This window comes from Gossypium raimondii, chromosome 9, assembly GCF_025698545.1.
Source record: "Gossypium raimondii isolate GPD5lz chromosome 9, ASM2569854v1, whole genome shotgun sequence".
In the NCBI taxonomy this organism is placed as follows: domain Eukaryota; kingdom Viridiplantae; phylum Streptophyta; class Magnoliopsida; order Malvales; family Malvaceae; genus Gossypium; species Gossypium raimondii.
Window position 1 is genome coordinate 22,995,799 of NC_068573.1, and position 20,844 is coordinate 23,016,642.

Genomic DNA, 20,844 nt, shown 5'->3' on the forward strand with positions numbered 1-20,844 from the left:
ATGAAAATGAAGCATTGAATTGTTAAAACTTGTGAATTGCATGAATATGTATCGGGTCTCGTAGGCCCTAGTTATTATGAATATAATATTTTGAAGATACATTGTGAAGAATTATAAAAACATGTTAAAAATTTGAAGAGTTTTAATTTGGATGAAATTTTATGACTTGGTTTAATACGTTTACAAGTGTATGTGTTTCGATAATGCCTCGTACCCTATTTCGGTGTCGAATACGGGTAAAGGGTGTTATACCAACAGGTCTAATAAAATAGGTATAGGGCAGAAGATGTCATCCTGGGTAACAAACTGATAATATATTATTTTGAACTAGATAGCATTTCTGTTTCCAATTCAATCTGAGGTTGGTTTAATATATTTTTAGGATTGATGTTCATACTCTCTAATCCAATATTTTATTAGTTTGTTTATTTTATAAATAATTAAATTAAATTTTAATTAAAACGTTTGATAAATTATTAAAAATTAAATTAATTGAAAATTAATATTTTTAATGGTTTAATTTTTTACGCATGTTTGATAATTCAAAATTGAAGCAATATGATTTCTTTTCTACAAAAAGTGTGAAAAATAATAAGTAGATAAGAGCTACTTATCCCTTAATGGAGGATATTTTAAATTATTTTGATTTGATTTTATTTATTTTAATGTTATATTATCCTATTTAAACTCTATGTTTAATTTTTTTAGAATAAGGTTAAATTTTTAAAATTAAGAATATAATGTAGAATATAATTTTTATAATTTAAAATTTATCTTTATCAAACAATCTAAGCTAGGAATTGAAATTTATGCTTATTAGAGTTTAAGGACTAAATTGAATAAAATGTGAAATATGAGGGATAAAAATATAATTATAAGAAATCATGCATATCATGACATAGTATGAAAATGTTTGGTATTTATTAGTGTTATAAAATAATTTTATAGATCAATAATTGGATTGTAGTGAAATTAATCGGAAAAACTAAAATTGTGAATTAGTCCATGAAGTATCCTCTCTTTTCAAATTTTGAGCAGGTAGGTTTATATGGAACTTATTAGTCTTTTTTTTTTGTATTTGATCTTATGTTTGATTTCATATATAAAATGGTTAGATATAATTAGAATTCTAGTAAATTTGACATAAATGGTTGGTTATATACTGAATTGAAATGAAGTGTGATTATTGATTAATATGTAATAGTTCAAGGTACAATTGTGAAAATAGATTGATTATAGGACATGTAAATACAATTATTTGATCAGGTACAGGGGTTTGTGATGGTGTATATATGGAAATGATACCTGTGTGAACTTAGTAAAAGGTTAGGATGTGTTTGGCATGCCAATAGGGTTATACGCATGTTTGATCAGGGATTTTACAAGTTATATGCTTAGTAAAAGGTTAGCCCAGATAGGTAACCTAATATATGTTAGCTTGTGTGAGCAACCTTGATATAATGTCAGCTTCTGTGAGCAACTTATTCACATGTGTATCCGAGTCTGTTTTACTATATTTCAGTCGGACGATATTCTATAACGACCCGATTTCTAGTGATACTAGAAATTATGATTTTGGGACCCCATTTTTGTAAATTGTGTCTGTAAATATTAATAAAGATATCTATGGAGTTATTATATAGGTGAATTGAATTTTAGAAAGTCAATTTGGCTAAAATTGTGGTTAATTAGGGCCAAAGGACTAAATTGTAAAGTACGATCACTATATATTTTTAATTAGGAAAAGACTTGGGGACTTAAATTGCAATTAAATAAAGATTCAAAACAGAAATTAAACCATGTTTAAATGTATGTTAGTGGGCAGTGGGATGAAATGACCACTAACTTAAACAAATTAAGGTTTATTTGATTAAGTTAAGATTAATTAACTTAATTAACCAACTAATACTATTATATAAACTAAATTTTGATGGAAAAAGAAAGGAAGTCATCTTACTCAACTTAATTAAAGAAAAAAAAAAGGGAAGGACGCCATAACCAAGAGTTTTAAGCTTTTGAGCTTTAATTTCAAGTAAGCCCCTATCCATTTTTCTTTAATTTTTATAGATTTTTTTTTATCTTGGAAGCATGATTAAGCTAACTCAATGATCAATTTGATCAACTAGAGAAGTTCCAATGTGATGCCATTGTTAAGAATTGAATGTTCTAGGTGTTAAATTGATAAAAATTAAGCTCTGATTAAGAAAATGACTAAATTGTAAAACTTAATTGTTAGTTCTATACATTAGGAACCAAATTGAATAAAATGTGAGATTGAAATTAGGAATAAGAAATAGAAGGTTCCCAATGAGTAATTGTGAAATTGGATTTCAATCTAAAGCTTTAAATTGAATTTTATGTTAGTCTTAGTTTGAAGGACTAAATTGAATAAATTGAACATTTTCTATGAATTGAGAATTGGTTGGAAATTTATAATATTATATGTTTTGTAATTTCATTTAGCTAACGTTGATATGAAACCGTCAAGAGGGAAAGAAAAATCCAAAATTGTCGACGTGTATTTAATATATATAGAAGTGTTATTAATGATGTAGTGCGTAGAGCACACAAGTGGATGTTAGGTAGCATGCACAAAGTAGGTAATAGCCTCCTGGCTTTTTCATGTTTTTCATATTGTAAGGGAAGCGGTCCAAATAGGCCATTATTTATTAATATAATACATTATGGGAATTTAGAGCAATTGAGTGCTTGTGAGGAGGGGCAGTAAACGATTTTCATTTTATTAATAAAATGGTTTCTCTTTTTATAAAAATGTTGAGGTCTAAAAAGTAGGGTGGTGAATGAGATTAATTAATTAAGTATATTTAAATAAATGGTGGATCCTATTCCTATTAAATGAAGGGGATTATTAATTTGTTCAAAACAATCAACCACTATGTTAGAGATTGACCCGATTAAGCAAGGAACAAGTAAAAATAGCAAAAGAAATTGAGAAATTGAACACACAATTTTAAAGTGGAAAAGCTCCTCCAAAGAGGATAAAAAACCACGGGCAAATATAATTTTACTATAATGACAAAAGAAACGAAAAGTACAAAAAGATGGAGATAAAAACTAAACCCCAAAAACCCGAAAACAAAGAACTCTCAAAACGTAAACACAAAATTTTCTAAATGTGTTATGAGTTCTAATATCTAATGGGTGTATTTTTTAAGGTTGTAAAAGAGCCTATTTATAGGCTAAATTCATAAGTCAAATAATAATAAAATAATCTAAACTAATCATTGTTTGATTGAAACAAATAAACAGAGTCTAACTAGAAGATTATTTCTCAAATTTGACTGGAATAGAAGTCATAGTTAACAAATCTCCACATTGACTCATATTTCTACAACGCAATCTTTGCCAAAGCTCGCCACGAGCCCATCTTAAACTATACAGGGAATTAACTGAGTCGAATCTGTGCTTAGAAACTGAAAGACTTCTAGCCTTCGACTTGTACACTAGCAAATCAAAACTAACCCGGGTCTGATTTTCACGAACATAGTGCCTTAACTTTTCAAAACCTTCATCCAAAAGAGAACCTCTCTTCAACAAAACGGTCATACATTTTTCCCTCCTATGACCAAGTTGCCTCCACTCCAAACGAGTTGACTTTGACTCTGTAACAGACGAGGGACGTCCGATTTCACCAGTCATTGTAGAACCTTCCAGAATATAAAGACTGCGAGTTCTTTTACCTTTTAACAAAACGAGAGCTCCACGAGATACTTTAATGCCGCTCAACTTGATGTTGATTCTGCATCTTTTCAAGTCTAAAATACTCAAGGAGATGAGATTCTTTCGTAAATCAGGTACATACTTGACATCTGATAGTGTCTTAATCGTCCCATCGTGTATCCTAATTTTAGCAGTACCAATACCAATTACCTTACTAGATGAATCTTTTCCTATGCGCACAACTCCACCTTCAACCGAACTTTATTTGGAGAACCATTCTCTATTGGGACACATGTAGAAAGAACATCTCATATTTAGGATCCACTTGGACGTGAGCTTGGAGTTATCGCTCATAGACACTAACAAGAAATCATCACTGCTTTCATCGGCCAAATCAGCACCAGCTACATCTTCTTCGTTACTCTCAGTAGCTTTTTTATTTCACAGTTTATAACAATCTACTTTGACGTGACCTAACTTTTTACAATAACGACACCTTTTGTCTCGTTTGTTTGATGCTATCAAGATGGAAGCTTGCCTATCTGCCTTGCTATCCAAATGAAGTTCATTGTCGAGTTTGTCTCTACTCAACAAATGACCTTTCATATCTTCGAACGAGAGTTTGTCTCTGCCATAAATCAGGGTCTCCTTAAAAGACTTGTATGAAGGGGGTAAAGAGTACAATAATAGCATAACTTGATCTTCATCATCAATATGAACCTTAACGTTCTTTAAATCATTTAAAAGAGTAATGAATTGACTTATGTGATCTCTAAGAACCTCACCTTATGTAAATAGACGTTGTTTCAATACTAAACGGTTAGCCCAGAGACTTAGTTGCATAAAGAGTTTCTAACCTTTTCCATAAGTCAGATGAGGTCTTCTCCATCAATACCTCTTACAATACCATATTCGTGAGGCACAACTAGATTGCAGACAAAGCCTTTTAATCAAGCTCTTCCCATTCTGTTTTATTTAGATTCTCAGGCTTTTTCCCGATAACAACCTTTTTCAAACCGGATTGAACTAGAATTGCCATCATCCGAACTTGCCACAAATTGAAATTTGTCTCACCATCGAACTTCTCAATTTCAAACCTTATTGCTGTCATATCTGAATGGGCTGATTTATAAAAAATTAAACTAGCTCTGATACCACTTGTTAGAGATTGACCCGATTAAGCAAGGAACAAGTAAAAATAGCAAAAGAAATTGAGAAATTGAACACACAAATTTAAAGTGGAAAAGCTCCTCCAAAGAGGATAAAAAACCACGGGCAAATATAATTTTACTATAATGACAAAAGAAACGAAAAGTACAAAAAGATGGAGATAAAAACTAAACCCCAAAAACCCGAAAACAAAGAACTCTCAAAACGTAAATACAATTTTCTAAATGTGTTATGAGTTCTAATATCTAATGGGTGTATTTTTTAAGGTTGTAAAAGAGCCTATTTATAGGTTAAATTCATATGTCAAATAATAATAAAATAATCTAAACTAATCATTATTTGATTGAAATAAATAAACAGAGTCTAACTAGAAGATTATTTCTCAAATTTGACTAAAATAGGAGTCATACTTAACACACTACATTATCATAATAATAGAGGTCTAGCGCCCTAATTTTTAATTTTCTACACCAGGGGAATGGGTCAAACACATGACACTATTTGCTTTGTTGACATGGAAGACAGGTAGTTTGATCAATCTAAGGCTTAGTTTTATTTATTTATTTATAAATTAAGAAATGAATATCTGGGACCCATTCGTATAAACTACGAAATAGAAAAAGTAGAGAAGATCGAACATATAAATTTTATGTAAAAAACTCATTTGAAGAGGATAAAAGTTATGGGCAAATGAGACTTCGGCTTTTCACTGAGTAAATAAACGATAGTAAAATATGAAAAAAATAAACTTAAATGTATTAAACGTACATTACCCAAAATCCCGAATACAAAGCTCTAACTTTCTTAGAGTTCTTTCAATATGGGTACAAAATTCTCTCCATAGTTTTCACAAAAACTTTCACCAAAACTCATCTGCGACTACATCTTGTCCCCCTCCCCCAAAAGCTCTATAGTACTACATCTTTAATTACCCCTCAATTGATCTCCTCTCAATATAGGGATACAATATCCCTTTAAATAGACTAAGATTAAAGGTCTAATCATATTAAAATATCGCTGAAGTAATTAGAGTTTAACTAGAAAAAGATAGCATCGTTTAACTAGGAGAAGAAACCTGATTTATGTGGGAAACACGTCGTCATGTCCCCATTCACGTCGTCCGTCGTCACAATGTCAGGAAGCTTCTCATCATGACATCGTCGTCTATTCGACTAAAAATACGAGGCACACCCCACAATTATAATAATTCTTTTTAGTATCAAGCAAGGTTTTTAAAGTTGAATTAGTGGTTAAATTGATCATATAAAATTTATGAGTTGACATTGACTATCACTGTACATATGAGTTGACAAGCAAGTATGAATCAAATATTAAATGACTTTTCTATCTAAAAAGAAACCCGACGGTAGTATTGACAAGCATAAAACTTACATTGTCGCAAAAAGCTTCACACAAAGGGCTAACATTGACTATCACTGTACATCAGTCTAGTAATCAAACCTATGACTGTTCGTTTAGTTCTTGCAATTACTGAAGAACATAGTTGGAAGACGCAACAACTTAACATCAACAATGCATTTCTACATAACCGCCTACAATGAGAAGAATTTATGGCCAGCCACCGGGACTTGTACAGTCGGATTTGCCTCATCTTGTATGTCGACTAAAGAAGGCTATCTATAGGCTAAAACAAGCCCCACGTGCCTATATGATGAATTTAAATAGTTTCTAATTACCATTGGGTTCAAATGGTCAGCTTCAGGTACATCTTTATTTATTTATCCTCAGCAAGATACCATCATCTACATTCTAGTTTATGTTGATGGTATAATGACCACTGGCAATAAATCCCAACTTTTTAATAAGGTTATTCATCGCTTTACCATTTAATTTTCTTTGAAGGACCTAGATTTTGTCAACTACTTTCTAGGTGTTGAAGTAGTTCAATACACTGATGGAATTATCTTCTCACAAGCAAAGTATCTTAAAGATATTCTTACAAAGTATAATATACGAGTTTCCTAAGGCTTAAACACACCTATTTTCTCTATTGTTTCCCTTCAACTAAAGGATGAAAGTCCACCGACAGATGCTACTCGCTACCAGAAAGTCATAGGTAAACTTCAGCATCTGAGTTTTACTCAAGATATTAGCTTTGCTATCAACAAGCTATCTCAATTCATGCATGCCCCAACTTCGACACATTGGCAACCCTTAAAAAATGTATTGCAATATCTAAAACGCACATGACATATGATCTTCAAATCACTAAGATAACAAATAAAGCCTTATTTGTATGCTCAAATGTCGACTGGGCAAGAGACATCAATGATCAAATCTTCACATCAATTATATTGTGTACTTTTGATCGAACCCCATCAGGTAGTCCTCTAAAAAACAAAGAACAGTAGCTCGCTCATCCAGTGAAACTAAATATAGAGCAGTAGCCACTTCTTTATCTGAAACGAATTAGATGATAGATCTTCTTTAGGAATTGCATGCTCAAATTCCTCTACTCATCGATCTTTAAATAGAAAGATAAACATATTTTAGCACACTCGAACTTACGTCATCCTAATAACAATATTAGTTCCAATCAAACTAATACTCAATTGCAACTGAAGTTATCTTTTCATTTTTACAACAACAACAATTGAATATTTCTCCAATATTTTAGGAGGTAATTCAGCTTCACCTTTTCTTCTAAATCTAGTGTATTTTTATCAATGAGTGTTTCTCTGATAATTTAAAGTTTACAACTTAATTTTCTCCTATGGGAAATATTATGTCTCTTTTTAATTTTAAGTTTTCCCTCCTCATTGAACATGGTTAAAGCAAGTCTATAGTTCTTTTCCTTTATTCCATGCTAAGTAACAAGTTGGAGAGACTTAGCTGCTTGTTTTGTTATCACGAGGCTTTATAATTGGCTTGGTTTGAATGAGGATTTGTAGGACACTTTCTCTTGGTCAAAGTTAAAACTTTCCATCCATAAATTAAGAAGATTATTTGCACAGTGAATAACTCAAAAAGGTGTAATGAATGACCTCTCAAAGACTGCCTTATTGTTGTGCCAGATGCTCCAAACTGTTGACACCATTATGATTACCAAGTTTTTATTCCCATTCGAATTCCTTATACAAGAGATAATATAATCCAAAGCTCAGTTTATTAATCCTTAAGCCAAGAGAGCTACCAAACAATGGTTTCTCTACAAGATAAGCTTCTATTGCAGATGTCCCATAAAAAAAAAAAGGAGTACGATTTTGAAAGAAACTTTAATCTTCCAAAGTTTAAACCAGAATTATTTAAGCCTCATTTGTGGAATATTATAATTATTCAATTAAAGTCTTCAGGAGAAAGCATTTCATAACCTGTTTTAACAAAGCACACACCAGAAGAGTTATACCTCCATAAGTGACTATGTCCCATTGTGGTTAATTTACATAAATAATATAAAAAAAGAAATTAATTTCTGAAATGGGTTGTCAGTAGGATTAATTACGAAAATTATACTTTTTTGGGTAGAGCCTTTCTCATAGGCGCCACCACATTTTTTTATAATAAATTTTTTTGTTTTTATATAAAAAATATTATTTTATTGGTGGTACCTTTCTCATAGACAGCACCACTTTTATTTTTTTTTTCGGTGGTGGTATGGAATAGGTGATGCCTATTTGATAGGTGCCACTAGTCCCTAAACCTTAAATCTTTGCCTATTTAAACTCACCTGAATATGATGAAATGAGTAGAAAATTCCAAAAAATTAGCATAACACAAGTAAGAAGATAGGAGAAGAAAGAAAGAAAGGAAAACAAAAAAAGATAATGTATTTTAGTTTATTTCTTTTAAAATAGAATGGAGAGTTTTGTTACTAATTTTGTTATTTGAAAGTTATTTTGTTAGGTTATTAATTTTGTTAGCTTCGAATGAAAATTTTTGCATATAGTTATAATTTTGGTCTCTTTTTATTCATTAAATTTTTTTTATGTAAGTAACTTTTTGTTATTCGAAATTGTTTTGAGAAATTTGAAATTTTTTTAACAGATCTAGTATTGAAGATGGAGAATTAGTTTTTCGTATGTGTTTATTTCGATGGAGAAATTTTGACAACAACCGCGGGATGTATATTTGAATGTCGCCAACAAATAGCAATGAGATTTAATAGAAATATCTTGTTTGATGATATGAAACTTTTCTACAAGTTTTCAATTTCGACGGATCCCATAAAATTCACCAAAATGAAACTTTTAGACGATGAAGACGTGGAGACAATGGTCGCTCTTTATTATGGGACTCAGAGCAACCAAAATGCACCGATTCAGTTATTTGCTGAGTTAGCTGGTGTGGAGCCAACTAAAGATCCCACTCAATTTGGTGAAGAACATTGAGTTCAAAAGTCGTGTATGGTGGTTCCGATATCGTACGTTGATAGTAAATCGACTGTACGCGGGATCGACATCGATCTTAATGTTGCACCCGAGATTGATGTGGTTGGTGATGATGTATACCATAATAGTGATCCTTCTGATCATAAGGTCGATAATGATAGTGATCTCGATATAGACGAGGTCCCAGATGATATTGACGACGAATGTATGAATGACGATGGAAACGTTAACGCGTCTTCAGTCAGGAACCAGATTTGTGATGCACAATAATCTTAGGGCACACGTGTCAGGGATAGACCCCAATACGGTGCATGCGGCCGAGTTCCCCGAGTACCTGAAATACTACCTGCTCACTGGCTGGCCGTAGATTCCGATCCTGAGGAGTTGTTTGTGGGCCAGAGATTTGAAAGTAAGGAAGAGTGCGTATTTGCCATTAAGCGATATAGCATGAATATATCAGTGGACTACAAAGTTGTCGTGTCTAAATTGACATTATTTATGGGGGAGTGTTGAAAGTCGGCGGAAGGCTACAATTGGCGTGTACGAGCTGCATTTATCCAAAAATAGTAGATATGAGAGATACGAAAATTTGTTAGGCCTCACACATGCACTTCAACACGTATGACAGAAGATCATCAAAAACTTGATTCCAAAACTATCTGTACGTGCATCATGCCAATGGTGAAAGACATGTCGACCATTAAAGTTTCGGTACTGATTATCGAAATGCATGCACGATTCTAGTATCGAGTATGATACCGGAAGGCATGGATAACTAAACAAATGGCAATGGAGCAATTGTACGGAGATTTCGATGCGTCGTACAATGAGTTATGGGGATGGATAGCCGCTATGTGGGAGTACGTGTCGGGGACTATTATTGAATTGTAGAACGACCTTATTATGGCTTGGATAACCAACTACAATCGGGAAAAAGAATTTTTCAACGGATGTTCTGGACGTTTGATCTATGCGCGCGTGCATTTCCCCACTGCAAGCTGTTTGTGCAAGTAGATGGGACATGGCTATACAGTAAATATACACAGATTCTACTTCTTACAGTTGCTCAAGACAGGAATAAGAACGTGCTCCCGATAGCGTTTATCATCGTCGATAAGAAGAACATGGATTCGTGGGAATTCTTTCTGACAAACCTGCAGAGGTATGTTATTAGTACCGATAATAGAGAGAAAGAATTAATTGCCGCCATTAGGCATTCTGGTGTGCCATGAAGATCCATTTACTACATCTGACACATCGCGGCTAACTTCCAACGAGATTATAAGAATGCAGACTGGAGGAGACAAGTTGAGAGAATGGGTAAAGAATAACATTATCCTTTCAATATATAACCTAATGTTTTAGGGCAAGATTGAACTTATATTTTCTTGATACATACACAGCGCACAAGCTAGAGCCACACACTTTCTGGCAAAGGATGACTCGATTTGAAAGTGACATGGAGGGTCACACGAACACATCTTTTCGACAATGGTTGAGGACCATGGAACTGTGACAATAGGCTCAAAATTTTAACGAGGGCTTTCGCTATGGTCATATGACCACTAATTTGGCGAAGGGGGTTAATAGCGTGTTGTTGAAAACACGACATCTTTCAATTTTATCTATCTTCTTGGCTACATTCTACAGGCATACAAAGTTTATCTCTAAAACAGACGGTGCAATTGTAGGAGGTTCCAGACACTTCATTATCCCTGTACACATGTCGTGGCAGCTTGTGCTAAAGTCTCGCTCAATGTTGAACAATTTATCGATGAAGTGTACACCCTCGAGCATATGTTACGTGTATGGGAGAACAAGTTCCCCGTGCTTCTTGACCTATCTACATGGGAGGTGCCTTTGACGACTTTCGAGCTTGTTCCAAACAAAGGGTTGCGTAGGAATACGAAAGGTCGTCCGCAATCATCTAAAATCCATAGCGAAATAGAAATTAGGAAGAAATCTGACAAGAAGCTATGTGGAGTATGTAGATTAGCCGATCATAATCAAAGTAAATGCCCGCTCCGAAACTACCATATTGGGCAATCGTCACGAGTAGGTAGAATCTAAAATTTGTCTAAAATTTGTTGCAATTAATCTAATTTGAATTACAAATTTAGTCTAAAGCTTGTTGTGTTTATATTTTGTTGAATTAAATAACGTTTTTACATAAATAATATAAAGTTTATTATTTAAATTGCAAAAAACCCCTAAAATTGATAACTAAAATGGCAAAAAAGTCATTATATAAATATAAAGTTATTTAAATTACAAAACCCCTTAAAATTGATGGTTTGATGGTATGGTTCTAGCGGTATATTTTTGTGAAGCTCGACGTTCACGTTGCAGGTGATTGAGACGATCAACGTTCTCTTCACTTGCATATGAGGATGCATGAAACATAGATGAAAAATCATACGTCTCAAACGCCATCGATGAACTAGAGCTGGAAGTAGTGGAGTATGGCGGTGGATACGTGTTGAGAGGAATGGAGTACGGTAGTGGATACAGACCTGAATGACTGGAGTACTGAGGTGGATATGAGTCAGTATGACTAGAGTACTGAGGTGGTAGTGGGCTGAAGATATCACACTCTGAATGATATCCGTGGCCTGACGAGCCCGAGAAATGGTTATCTCTCCCCAAATCTGGATGATAAGAACTCTCCCTAGAGTGTAGCTCCGACTTTGCCTCCGGCTCTAGTGCATGATGAGGATTTGAAAGGGGTTGCCCAAGTCGTGTCATATGCGGGGGGATTACCATCGACCGCCCACCAAACAAAAATGGTTTCCCTATCTTAGAGTACCGCTGTATGTACTCTACCGAGGGCTGTACACCCAAAGCACGGTCTATCTGAGATACCCTCCCCAACAGGTTGTTCCACATTGTAATATATTCTTCATGCACTTCTCCCCAATCATTTCTATGTTTCCCCCTCTTGTTAATCACATGGATCTCCCCCAATCGTACTGGCAGTGTCGGGATATTTTGTACGCAACCGAACTGCCGAAGTACTCGATCACCATGATATTACTCTACTGTCTGAAAATTGATAACGGGTGCGCTAATGCACCATAGGTTTGAGTGGACATGGGTAGATGAGGGAATAACCGCCATAATTTTTGGAACAAAATACGGCATCCAAATGGTGGCGCCTATGAGAAAAGTTTCACCCAAAAAAACATACCATTTTCGTAATTAATTCCACTGACAACCTATTTCAGAAATTAATCTTTTTATATATTATTTATGTAAATTAACCTCCCATTGTTCTCTTTTAGGAGCCATTAAGACATTTAGCCTATAAAAGCATGCATCCTGGTCCTTATGCAAAGTATATTACCATCCAGTATAAAGAGATTGTCAATCTTCCTGCAGGTGACAAAAGCTTGGATCTCCACGCTTTATTTTGAGCTTTATCCAGTATAGGTTGGCCTTACATAATTTGATATTTTGGCCTACAAACAAAATGAAAACCACTTCTCATCTTTGGGTCTCTCACATAATTCCCAAAAGCTCAAGTTTTTCTACACGTTATAAAATTTGTACATTTTCATTTGAAAGTCCGAAACCAACTAAGCTATTGCTGATTATGAATATCTCAAAAAGTGATCAAATTGAGAGAGAGCATTATGTAATAATAATCCAAAACTGAAATTCTATTAAAAACTAGTGCTTGTGCAACAATAACTACTACTAGCTAGTACAACATGAACATGATAGACCACACACAAACAGTCAACGAACCATGACGCCCAACATTTTTTTAATTTTCCACAGAGCTAATCTTAGTGCTTAATATATACTAGAAGCAGCAAAACGATATATATATATATATATATATATATATATATTCCACACACCACAACTACATAATATTAATAATTATAGTACTTTCTCTCTATCCATTCTGCAGTGAAAATAGAGAGAAAGAAAGCCTTCAGCAAAGAGTCTAGCTTAGCACTTAGGGAAAGGAGTCCCACAGGTGGAAGCAACCTTCCTGGCATTGCCAGTGTTTATAAATTTCTTAAGGTTAGGGTTCTTAAGATATTGGCAAAGGCATGGCTTCTGCTCCTTGATCTTGCTACAGCACAGTTGAGATGGTGGAGATGAAGATGTTATGGCGCTCACGCAGGAGCTCAGCTGCGTTGGGCTGCATGTCACCGCCGTTGACACCTCTACTGCTTCTGCCAAGAGGATCACCATCACTGCACACCATGCAATATATGACGCCTTCATATTCTCCTTTTTCTATGTATAAAAAGAAGTTGGCTCTGTGGAATTACAGTTTATATGTATAGATTTAATGGTTGCTGTAATTGGATTTGGTTTCCCTCTTAATTTATAGAGGTGGGGTTGGGTGAAATTGAAATTCAAGATGAAAGTGAAAAATTCTCATGTACCATTTAACTCGATGATGACACTTTAGTTGACAAATGCATTTAATTTGGCCCACTTCAATCATAAATTCGGTGTGCCTTGAATTTTAATAGCAACATTCTTCATGATGACCACCAAAATGATGTCTGTCTTCTGACTTTCTCCTCCCTTTACACAGCTCCAGTAATTTTGGAGGATTCTGACATTTACTGTCTCTTTTTTTTTTTCTTTTTTGAAATAATTCATCATATGGCGTTGATTTAATACCATTTGTGTTTTTGAATTAGTTTAGGATTTGTTGCTGATTAAATCATAAATCTTTCTACTTTCAATAAATAGAGGAATTGCTTTACTAATATTCTCTCTTCATTTAACAATGCAATACAATTATGATTTTCCAACCTATTTAAAGTATGGCTAATTCATCTAGTAATAATTTGGATTCAAGTCATAATTGTATAAAAGAAATAAATACATGATCTTTTGAATTAGAAAACTCTAATATGAATTTGTCAATAAGTGTAGTTTAAAATTTTTGTGAGTTGAATCGAGTGAACTGAAATTAAGATACGTTATATTGACACTCTAACTAAATTCAAGTTGCAACACGTACCTTTGAAAGTATACCCATTTGAATTCTTTGTCAAAGCAAAATAAAAGGAAAACAAGAAACTTTAGATTCTTAGATTCTTTTAATATTATATATATTTTATAATTCATTTATAAATTTTAATAATTTGTATGGAAATGTTTTAATAATTTTAGAAAATTCTGAGATTTATGTTGAATTTTTGGTTTTTGGTTTAAAGAATTTTTAGCCTTCCAACTTTGTAAAAAAAGTCATTTTAATCATTCATTTAATTTCTCACCTCTTTTAACTCATTAACATGCATTGTTTGTCAAATCTCCCAAAAAAAAGAGGAAAGTTAACGTTTGTTAACATTGCTGACGTAGCATACATATGAATGACCATGTGTATTCCACATTAACAATTAATTTTTAAAAATTTTAAAAAATTAAAAAATATATTTTTCAAATTTTTATACTTTTAAATACTTGCATTAAAATTTATATATTTTATAATTAAATTCAAATGAAAATATTGGTAATCCAATTGCATATATGAGATTCAAGTTTACTTTGCAAGGATATATTAATATATATGTAGGAAATTGGGTTGGTACTCATTGTGCGGTCACATGCGTTGTTTGACTTTGGCACTTAAAATAGAGAGAATCAAATGTTTGTGGGGCATTAGGAATGAGGGCGTTTCCAATAAGTAAGCATGCAAAGAATGAGTGTTGATTACACCTAATCTCCTTTTTGTTCTCTTCCTACACACCTCCATTCAATCAACTCTCGAGATTTGGTTCTATACCATCAACCATATGCGTCTCACACTGCAAACACGCACAACTTTTAGGTAAAATTAGGAGTATACACCCATTTTTCTTTTTAAATAAATAAAGATATACAAAAAAACCCTTTTCTTTTAACATGAAGGGTTAATGTTTTTAATTAATAAGCATATTATTTTCAAGTTTTTATTTTATTTTATTTTATTTATATAAATAAAGTAATAATTATGTAATCATATAATGAAAATATGTTTTATATATTTTAATTAATAACTCCTTCATTTATATAAACAAAATAATAAGTATGTAGTTATATTTTTATATATATATCATTATGTTAAAAATATTTTTGAAGCGAATCAACTAATTTTTTATATAATTTTATATGTCGAATATTTATTTTTCACATATATCGAGAGTATGGCAAATTCTAATATTATAATATCAAATAATTATTTTAAATATCATTATTATTTTTATATGTAAAATATTTGAATAATTATTTCAAATACACATACAAAAATATATAATACTAAAATTTACCACACTCATTATATAGATTGAAAATTAATATTGCACATGTAAAAATTATATTTACTAAAAATAATGATATTTGAAATAATTATTTTATTTTGTACTATTAGAATTTACTTTACCCACAATTCAAGTGAAAAATAATGATGTTTGAAATGTTTTACATATAAAAATAATAATGATATTTAAAATAGTTATTTTATTTTATAATATTAGAAATCACAATACCAACAATGTAGGTGGAGAAAATAAATATTTGACATGTAAAAATTATATTATAAATAAAAATATGCAAAAAATTAGTTGATGTTTTAAAAATAAAATATATTTAACATAATTATAAATATAAAAATATTTTTTCATTATATAATTACATATTTATTAATTTATTTATATAAATAAATGAGATATTAATTAAAATATTGTTAAGATAATAATATAAATTATATAATTACATATTTATTATTTTATTTATATAAATAAAAGATTTATTAATTAAAAGATGAATTAAAAAATTTGAAAGCAAAATGTTTATTAATTAAAAACATTAATTAAAAGTTAAAAAAGACTTGAAACAACATGAAAAAAAATAGAAAATGTGCTTAGGAGATGAGTTAAATTTGAGACTTAAGAATGAAAGCACTAACATTTGACCATCTAACTTGAGGAGTTTATGTGTAAAAAGAAAACAAAATTTGTAGAAAGCACTTTTCTCAAGATGCGTTTTCGTCATGTATGTGAAAAACGACCTATTTCCCCTAAAAAAATCAAATTTTCAACTTATATCTCTATTTTTCTTTTAAAAATGGCAGTTATTCCTAATTTTGCCAAACTTTTATGGACACCATAGCTATGTCCGTTAATTGAGTTAAATTAATAGTTGTAGTGGTTTTTCAGAAAATTTGTTCAACCTTAATTTAGTTTGTCATGTACAAAAGATTCTTTTACTACTGATAAATCCTACTAAATTGAGGGATTAATGTTGATAATAAACAAATCTTTTAACCTAGTAATAATAGCTTGTTTAAGTCTAAGAAGCTTCACTACAATAAAGCTATTAAAATGGTTTGCCCAATAACAATAAGTCTTAGTGGTGAGGCACATTTCACTCTTAAGGAGTGAACTTGAGTTTAAACTTTAGAGATGACATTATTAATAGAAGTCAACTATAAAACTAAAAAAAAAGTTTTCATAAATGTAAAACAAAATTGAAGAATACCTTAATCATTAAAAGATATTCTAGTAAATCGAATATAATGCTTAATTAGCTCCTATTTCTATGGCATAGTGACACTCAACTAGAATAAGAGCTTTGGTTTCGACTCATCGAGATAGAGATAAGGAAAAAAAGAAAGAAAGGGATTTTTGTCATTTGTGGATCACTCAAATAAATGCAATAATTTGCGGAGTAGGGGGTATCCTATAGTTATAGTAGATTAATACACAATCCATACAAGAAATAGTTGCTTCTAAATCGTAAAAAACTTGCATGAATAGCTATCTCAAATAGGAATTGTCTTTATATGATCTCTAACGAGATTAGAAAATAAGGAGATCGGAAGGAATCCAATGAAGTGTTTTAAACGAAATAGGGTTCCCTCGAGAATGAACTCGAGGAAGGTTGAATAGAAATTAATATGACAATTTTTTTTTGATAAGGTCATCAAAACAAGATGAGCGAAGACGCTCAATAAAAAAAAGATTTTTTTCTTCCTCGATCAAATTCAATTCTTTTATTTATTTTTTTCTTACGACACGACAATTTTGATTATAAGATTTTTTTTACTAAAGCATCCATCTACATTTGATAATTTTGAAGCAATTGAAAGGGTAAGCCTATTTATTTCTAGTTCTAAGAGCAGTAGTTCTAGTGCTCGACTCACTTCTTTCAAACTATTTCTCATTATTAAGAAAGGGTGACGAAGATAAAATACGAGCTTGTCACATTATTTTTAGTTGATTGGATTTCTTCAAGGCTTTATCAAATAGGGCCTAATTCATTTAGATCAAATTTTTTATTTATCTATTAGATAAATATGTAAATTATTTAGTTGATCATTTTTAGGCTTATAAAGAGGCTATAGTGGGTGAGTTTTGTACTTCATTCAAAAATAAATTGTTTTTTAGTTTCATCTCTTAATGAAAAGAACTTTATTTTCTTTTCTATTTTTTAGATAAATCATGTGCTTACTAAGTTTTCTTTTCCAAGACTCGGTGAAATACATTTCATTTTTTCCCTTCAATTCGTGTTGCTTCAATTTGCCATCAAAGCTAGGAATATCCTTTTTGATAACTAATGTAGGTGGACTTGAATATTCTAAAGGAGACTAGACTTTATGAGAGGAGTTTTATATGAAAAGAGATAATCTTGAATGTTTAGAATGATGAATGAAAGCAATCAAACTATATATAGATTCTAAGAATATAGGTCAATATGTTGACAAACATGAAGCTAAGGAATTGGTTGAACCACATTGTCTAGATAGGTGTAAATTGGAATTAGCCCAAGCATTATGTCCAAATAGACATAACATTGTTCATGCACTTCATCAAAACATCAACGCGAAAGACGAAGATGTCGATTTGCTTATGGATCGAGAGAATATGTGAGATCGGTTGGCCAAATGCTCCACTAAAGATGAAGACTTTTGACTTAAGGTAGATCTTTTTTCTCTTAATGATAATTTCAATATTGAAGATTTTGTGGATTGGATAGTAGAAGTTGACAGGTTCTTTTACTACAGAGAGATTGCAGAAAAGCATAGAGTAACAATAGTATCTTACATATTAAAAATAGTCGCTTTCATTTAGTGGTTTATCGATGCAAAAGCAGGGAACGAGTTCAAATGTGGTACAAAATGAAGTAGTTAATAAAGGATTAACTTTTAGCCTGGTTATGTGTAGCACCCTGCCCGACGTAGTCCCAGTTGGTGGTTTGTGTGGGCGGATTGTTGGTGGTTATTATGGAGAACCTGCCAATCACCGATTCTCTTGGCAACACTTAATTCATTCATCCTAAGTGCCTAAGCAATATATCACAATTGACACCTTAGTTCAAATAATTACAATTTAACATTCATCACCATTTAAGCATCATTCATACACCATACACATTTGCACAAATTCAACTTCACATACCAAAACAAATCTTAGGCAAAGTTAACCAAATGACCAGATCATATTTGTCACTTCATCTCAAAACATAACAACTAGAACTTATTATTGCATGCCATTTCAACCACAATCTTATACTTACACGCTTATGATTAAAATACATAATTACATGCCACTTATAACCTATCACAAAATGATAAAAAATATATAAAGTCATCAAACGGGTAGTGTGAGCTCCAACTTGAATTTCGACTGAATGCAAAACTTCTGATGATCTACAAGAAATCTAACAAAGTAAATGTAAGCAACCTAGTGCTTAGTAAGTTCGTACATAAACTTAACATAACTTACTAGAGTCTAATATACATATGCATTGAAAATACAATCTATACATTTAAGAAACATGATGATCATGGATGGCCTATTCATACCACAAGCCAATAAGTTTAGTTCCTTCACATAACAAGCATAAAACAATACCATGCTTATAAGTTATATTCAAATTAACATACTTGGTACATATATCACTATTCACTTATAACAAATTATACAACCATATCCAAATCAAATAACCATTTTTCGTTTCATATAACAATTTGTCATTTCATACATCCATTTCCATTTCATATATCCGGTTTCTTCTAAGATAAGGTTATCTGAGGCTTGAGGAACTAAAGGCATTTCTCTAAGCTGAGGTTGAAAGCTCAGATTTTATCAGTGATTTCTCTATGTTAAGGTAAGTTTTATGACTTTGCATGTTGTGCTATGAAAGAGTAGGTCTAAATGAATGCATGGACAGTAAGATGAAAGAGTAAGGCTTGTATGGGGTTCATCTGGGTTTGAGATGATAGTATGGTTACTCGAATGAGCTTTAATGGTGTTCCTCTGTTTTATAAGCAGTGGTTGCTGCAATGTCTTAATGAAGGTTAGATCTAGAGTTCAAACTACTATCTGTGGTTGTCATGTGAGTCTCTGTATTGACTCTTGCATGTATACAATTCACATGAGATATCTCTATAAAAATTGATTGAACGATAAAACCAAATCTAGAAAAATATAGTATGATGGTCATGCAACTATATGATTGAATGCATGTTATGGTATGGAATCTGAGAAGTAGGTTTGGTCGTATATGTGTGTCTTAGATGTATGCTAAGGGTATGCTCTATTAAGAGTAAGTTTTAGAGTTAGAGATGAAGGTGAATTGTGTCATTGCATGGAGGTTCTGTCAAGAGAGTTTGTGTCTGTTCACAGTGGTGGAGTCTAAAGGGGTTTGTTGGGACTAAAAACAAGATCTTTGATATGAATATTGAAGGAAAAGCCCATAGCCATGGGACTTTTCGAAAGGAACTAAAGGGCGGTAATTACCCAATGGGTTTCCCTACGTGTCCCAGAAAAATGATGGGCAAACCTCACATAACGTGAGTTTAGGCAAATCCATATCGTAAACACATCAAGAAAGAAAGCTTGTGTGGGTAATATGAAAGAAAGTCTTTGTGGCAAACTTTGTAAAGACCGCATTCGTGGTACACTCTTAAGAACCACCATTGTGGTGAATAATAAATCAATAGCCTGTGTGGAAAATTCTAACATGATAGCCTTTTTGGCGAAAACCTGAAAGAATGACGTACATAGTGAAATCTAAAAGTAGTGCCCTTGTGGCTTATCCTAGTAAGACTCGCAATGGTGTAACCTAAAGGAATGATTCTTGGTGGATTTTGTATTAAATTGCTTTGGCATGTTCAGTATGGCCTATAAGTGTGATTAGAAAAATCAGTAAGACACAGTGTCTCTATAGGCTATGATAAAATGTTATACAATACCATAATTCGACAATGAATAATGAAGTGATGAGATATAGAATAGGTGATAGGTAAATATAAAAGAAGCATATTCTGAATAAATATTTTTCTAACTATATATTAGAAGGAATGTACCTTTTATGTATAGGTGATCAAATATGGATTGTGGAACGAAGACTTAAAGTTATGTATACAAGAGTGACGGTGATACGATCGTATGAACCTTTGTAAAGGAAACAGATATAGATTTATGAAAGATCAAATTGAAAGAGGTAAGCGGCGTATTGAAGATGTTGATGGGTAAGAAATGAGCTCTGAGCAAGGCATGGTATTTGATGTGCAAATGAGAATAGAAATTGAGAGAGTATTCACCAGTGACTAAGTTGAAGGTTCAGAATGATATGATCATCTAAATAAGTTACCAATTGAGATGTGCAGGAATGACACAGGTAAATG

At 32.2% G+C, this 20,844-nt stretch overlaps 1 protein-coding gene across 1 annotated transcript; it reads right to left on the reverse strand.

Annotated features, from left to right (window-relative positions):
* Positions 1-12,830: 12,830 nt before the first annotated feature.
* Positions 12,831-13,527, reverse strand: LOC105798662 (non-specific lipid-transfer protein 2). The gene has a single exon (XM_012628815.2). It carries the CDS (start codon positions 13,437-13,439, stop codon positions 13,158-13,160), a length of 282 nt encoding a protein of 93 aa, XP_012484269.1. The 5' UTR covers positions 13,440-13,527; the 3' UTR covers positions 12,831-13,157.
* Positions 13,528-20,844: the final 7,317 nt, after the last annotated feature.

Coding starts and splice junctions, on each gene's coding strand:
- LOC105798662 (XM_012628815.2), bottom strand. CDS start 13,439: ATGAAGGCGTCATATATTGCATGGTGTGCAGTGATGGTGATCCTCTTG.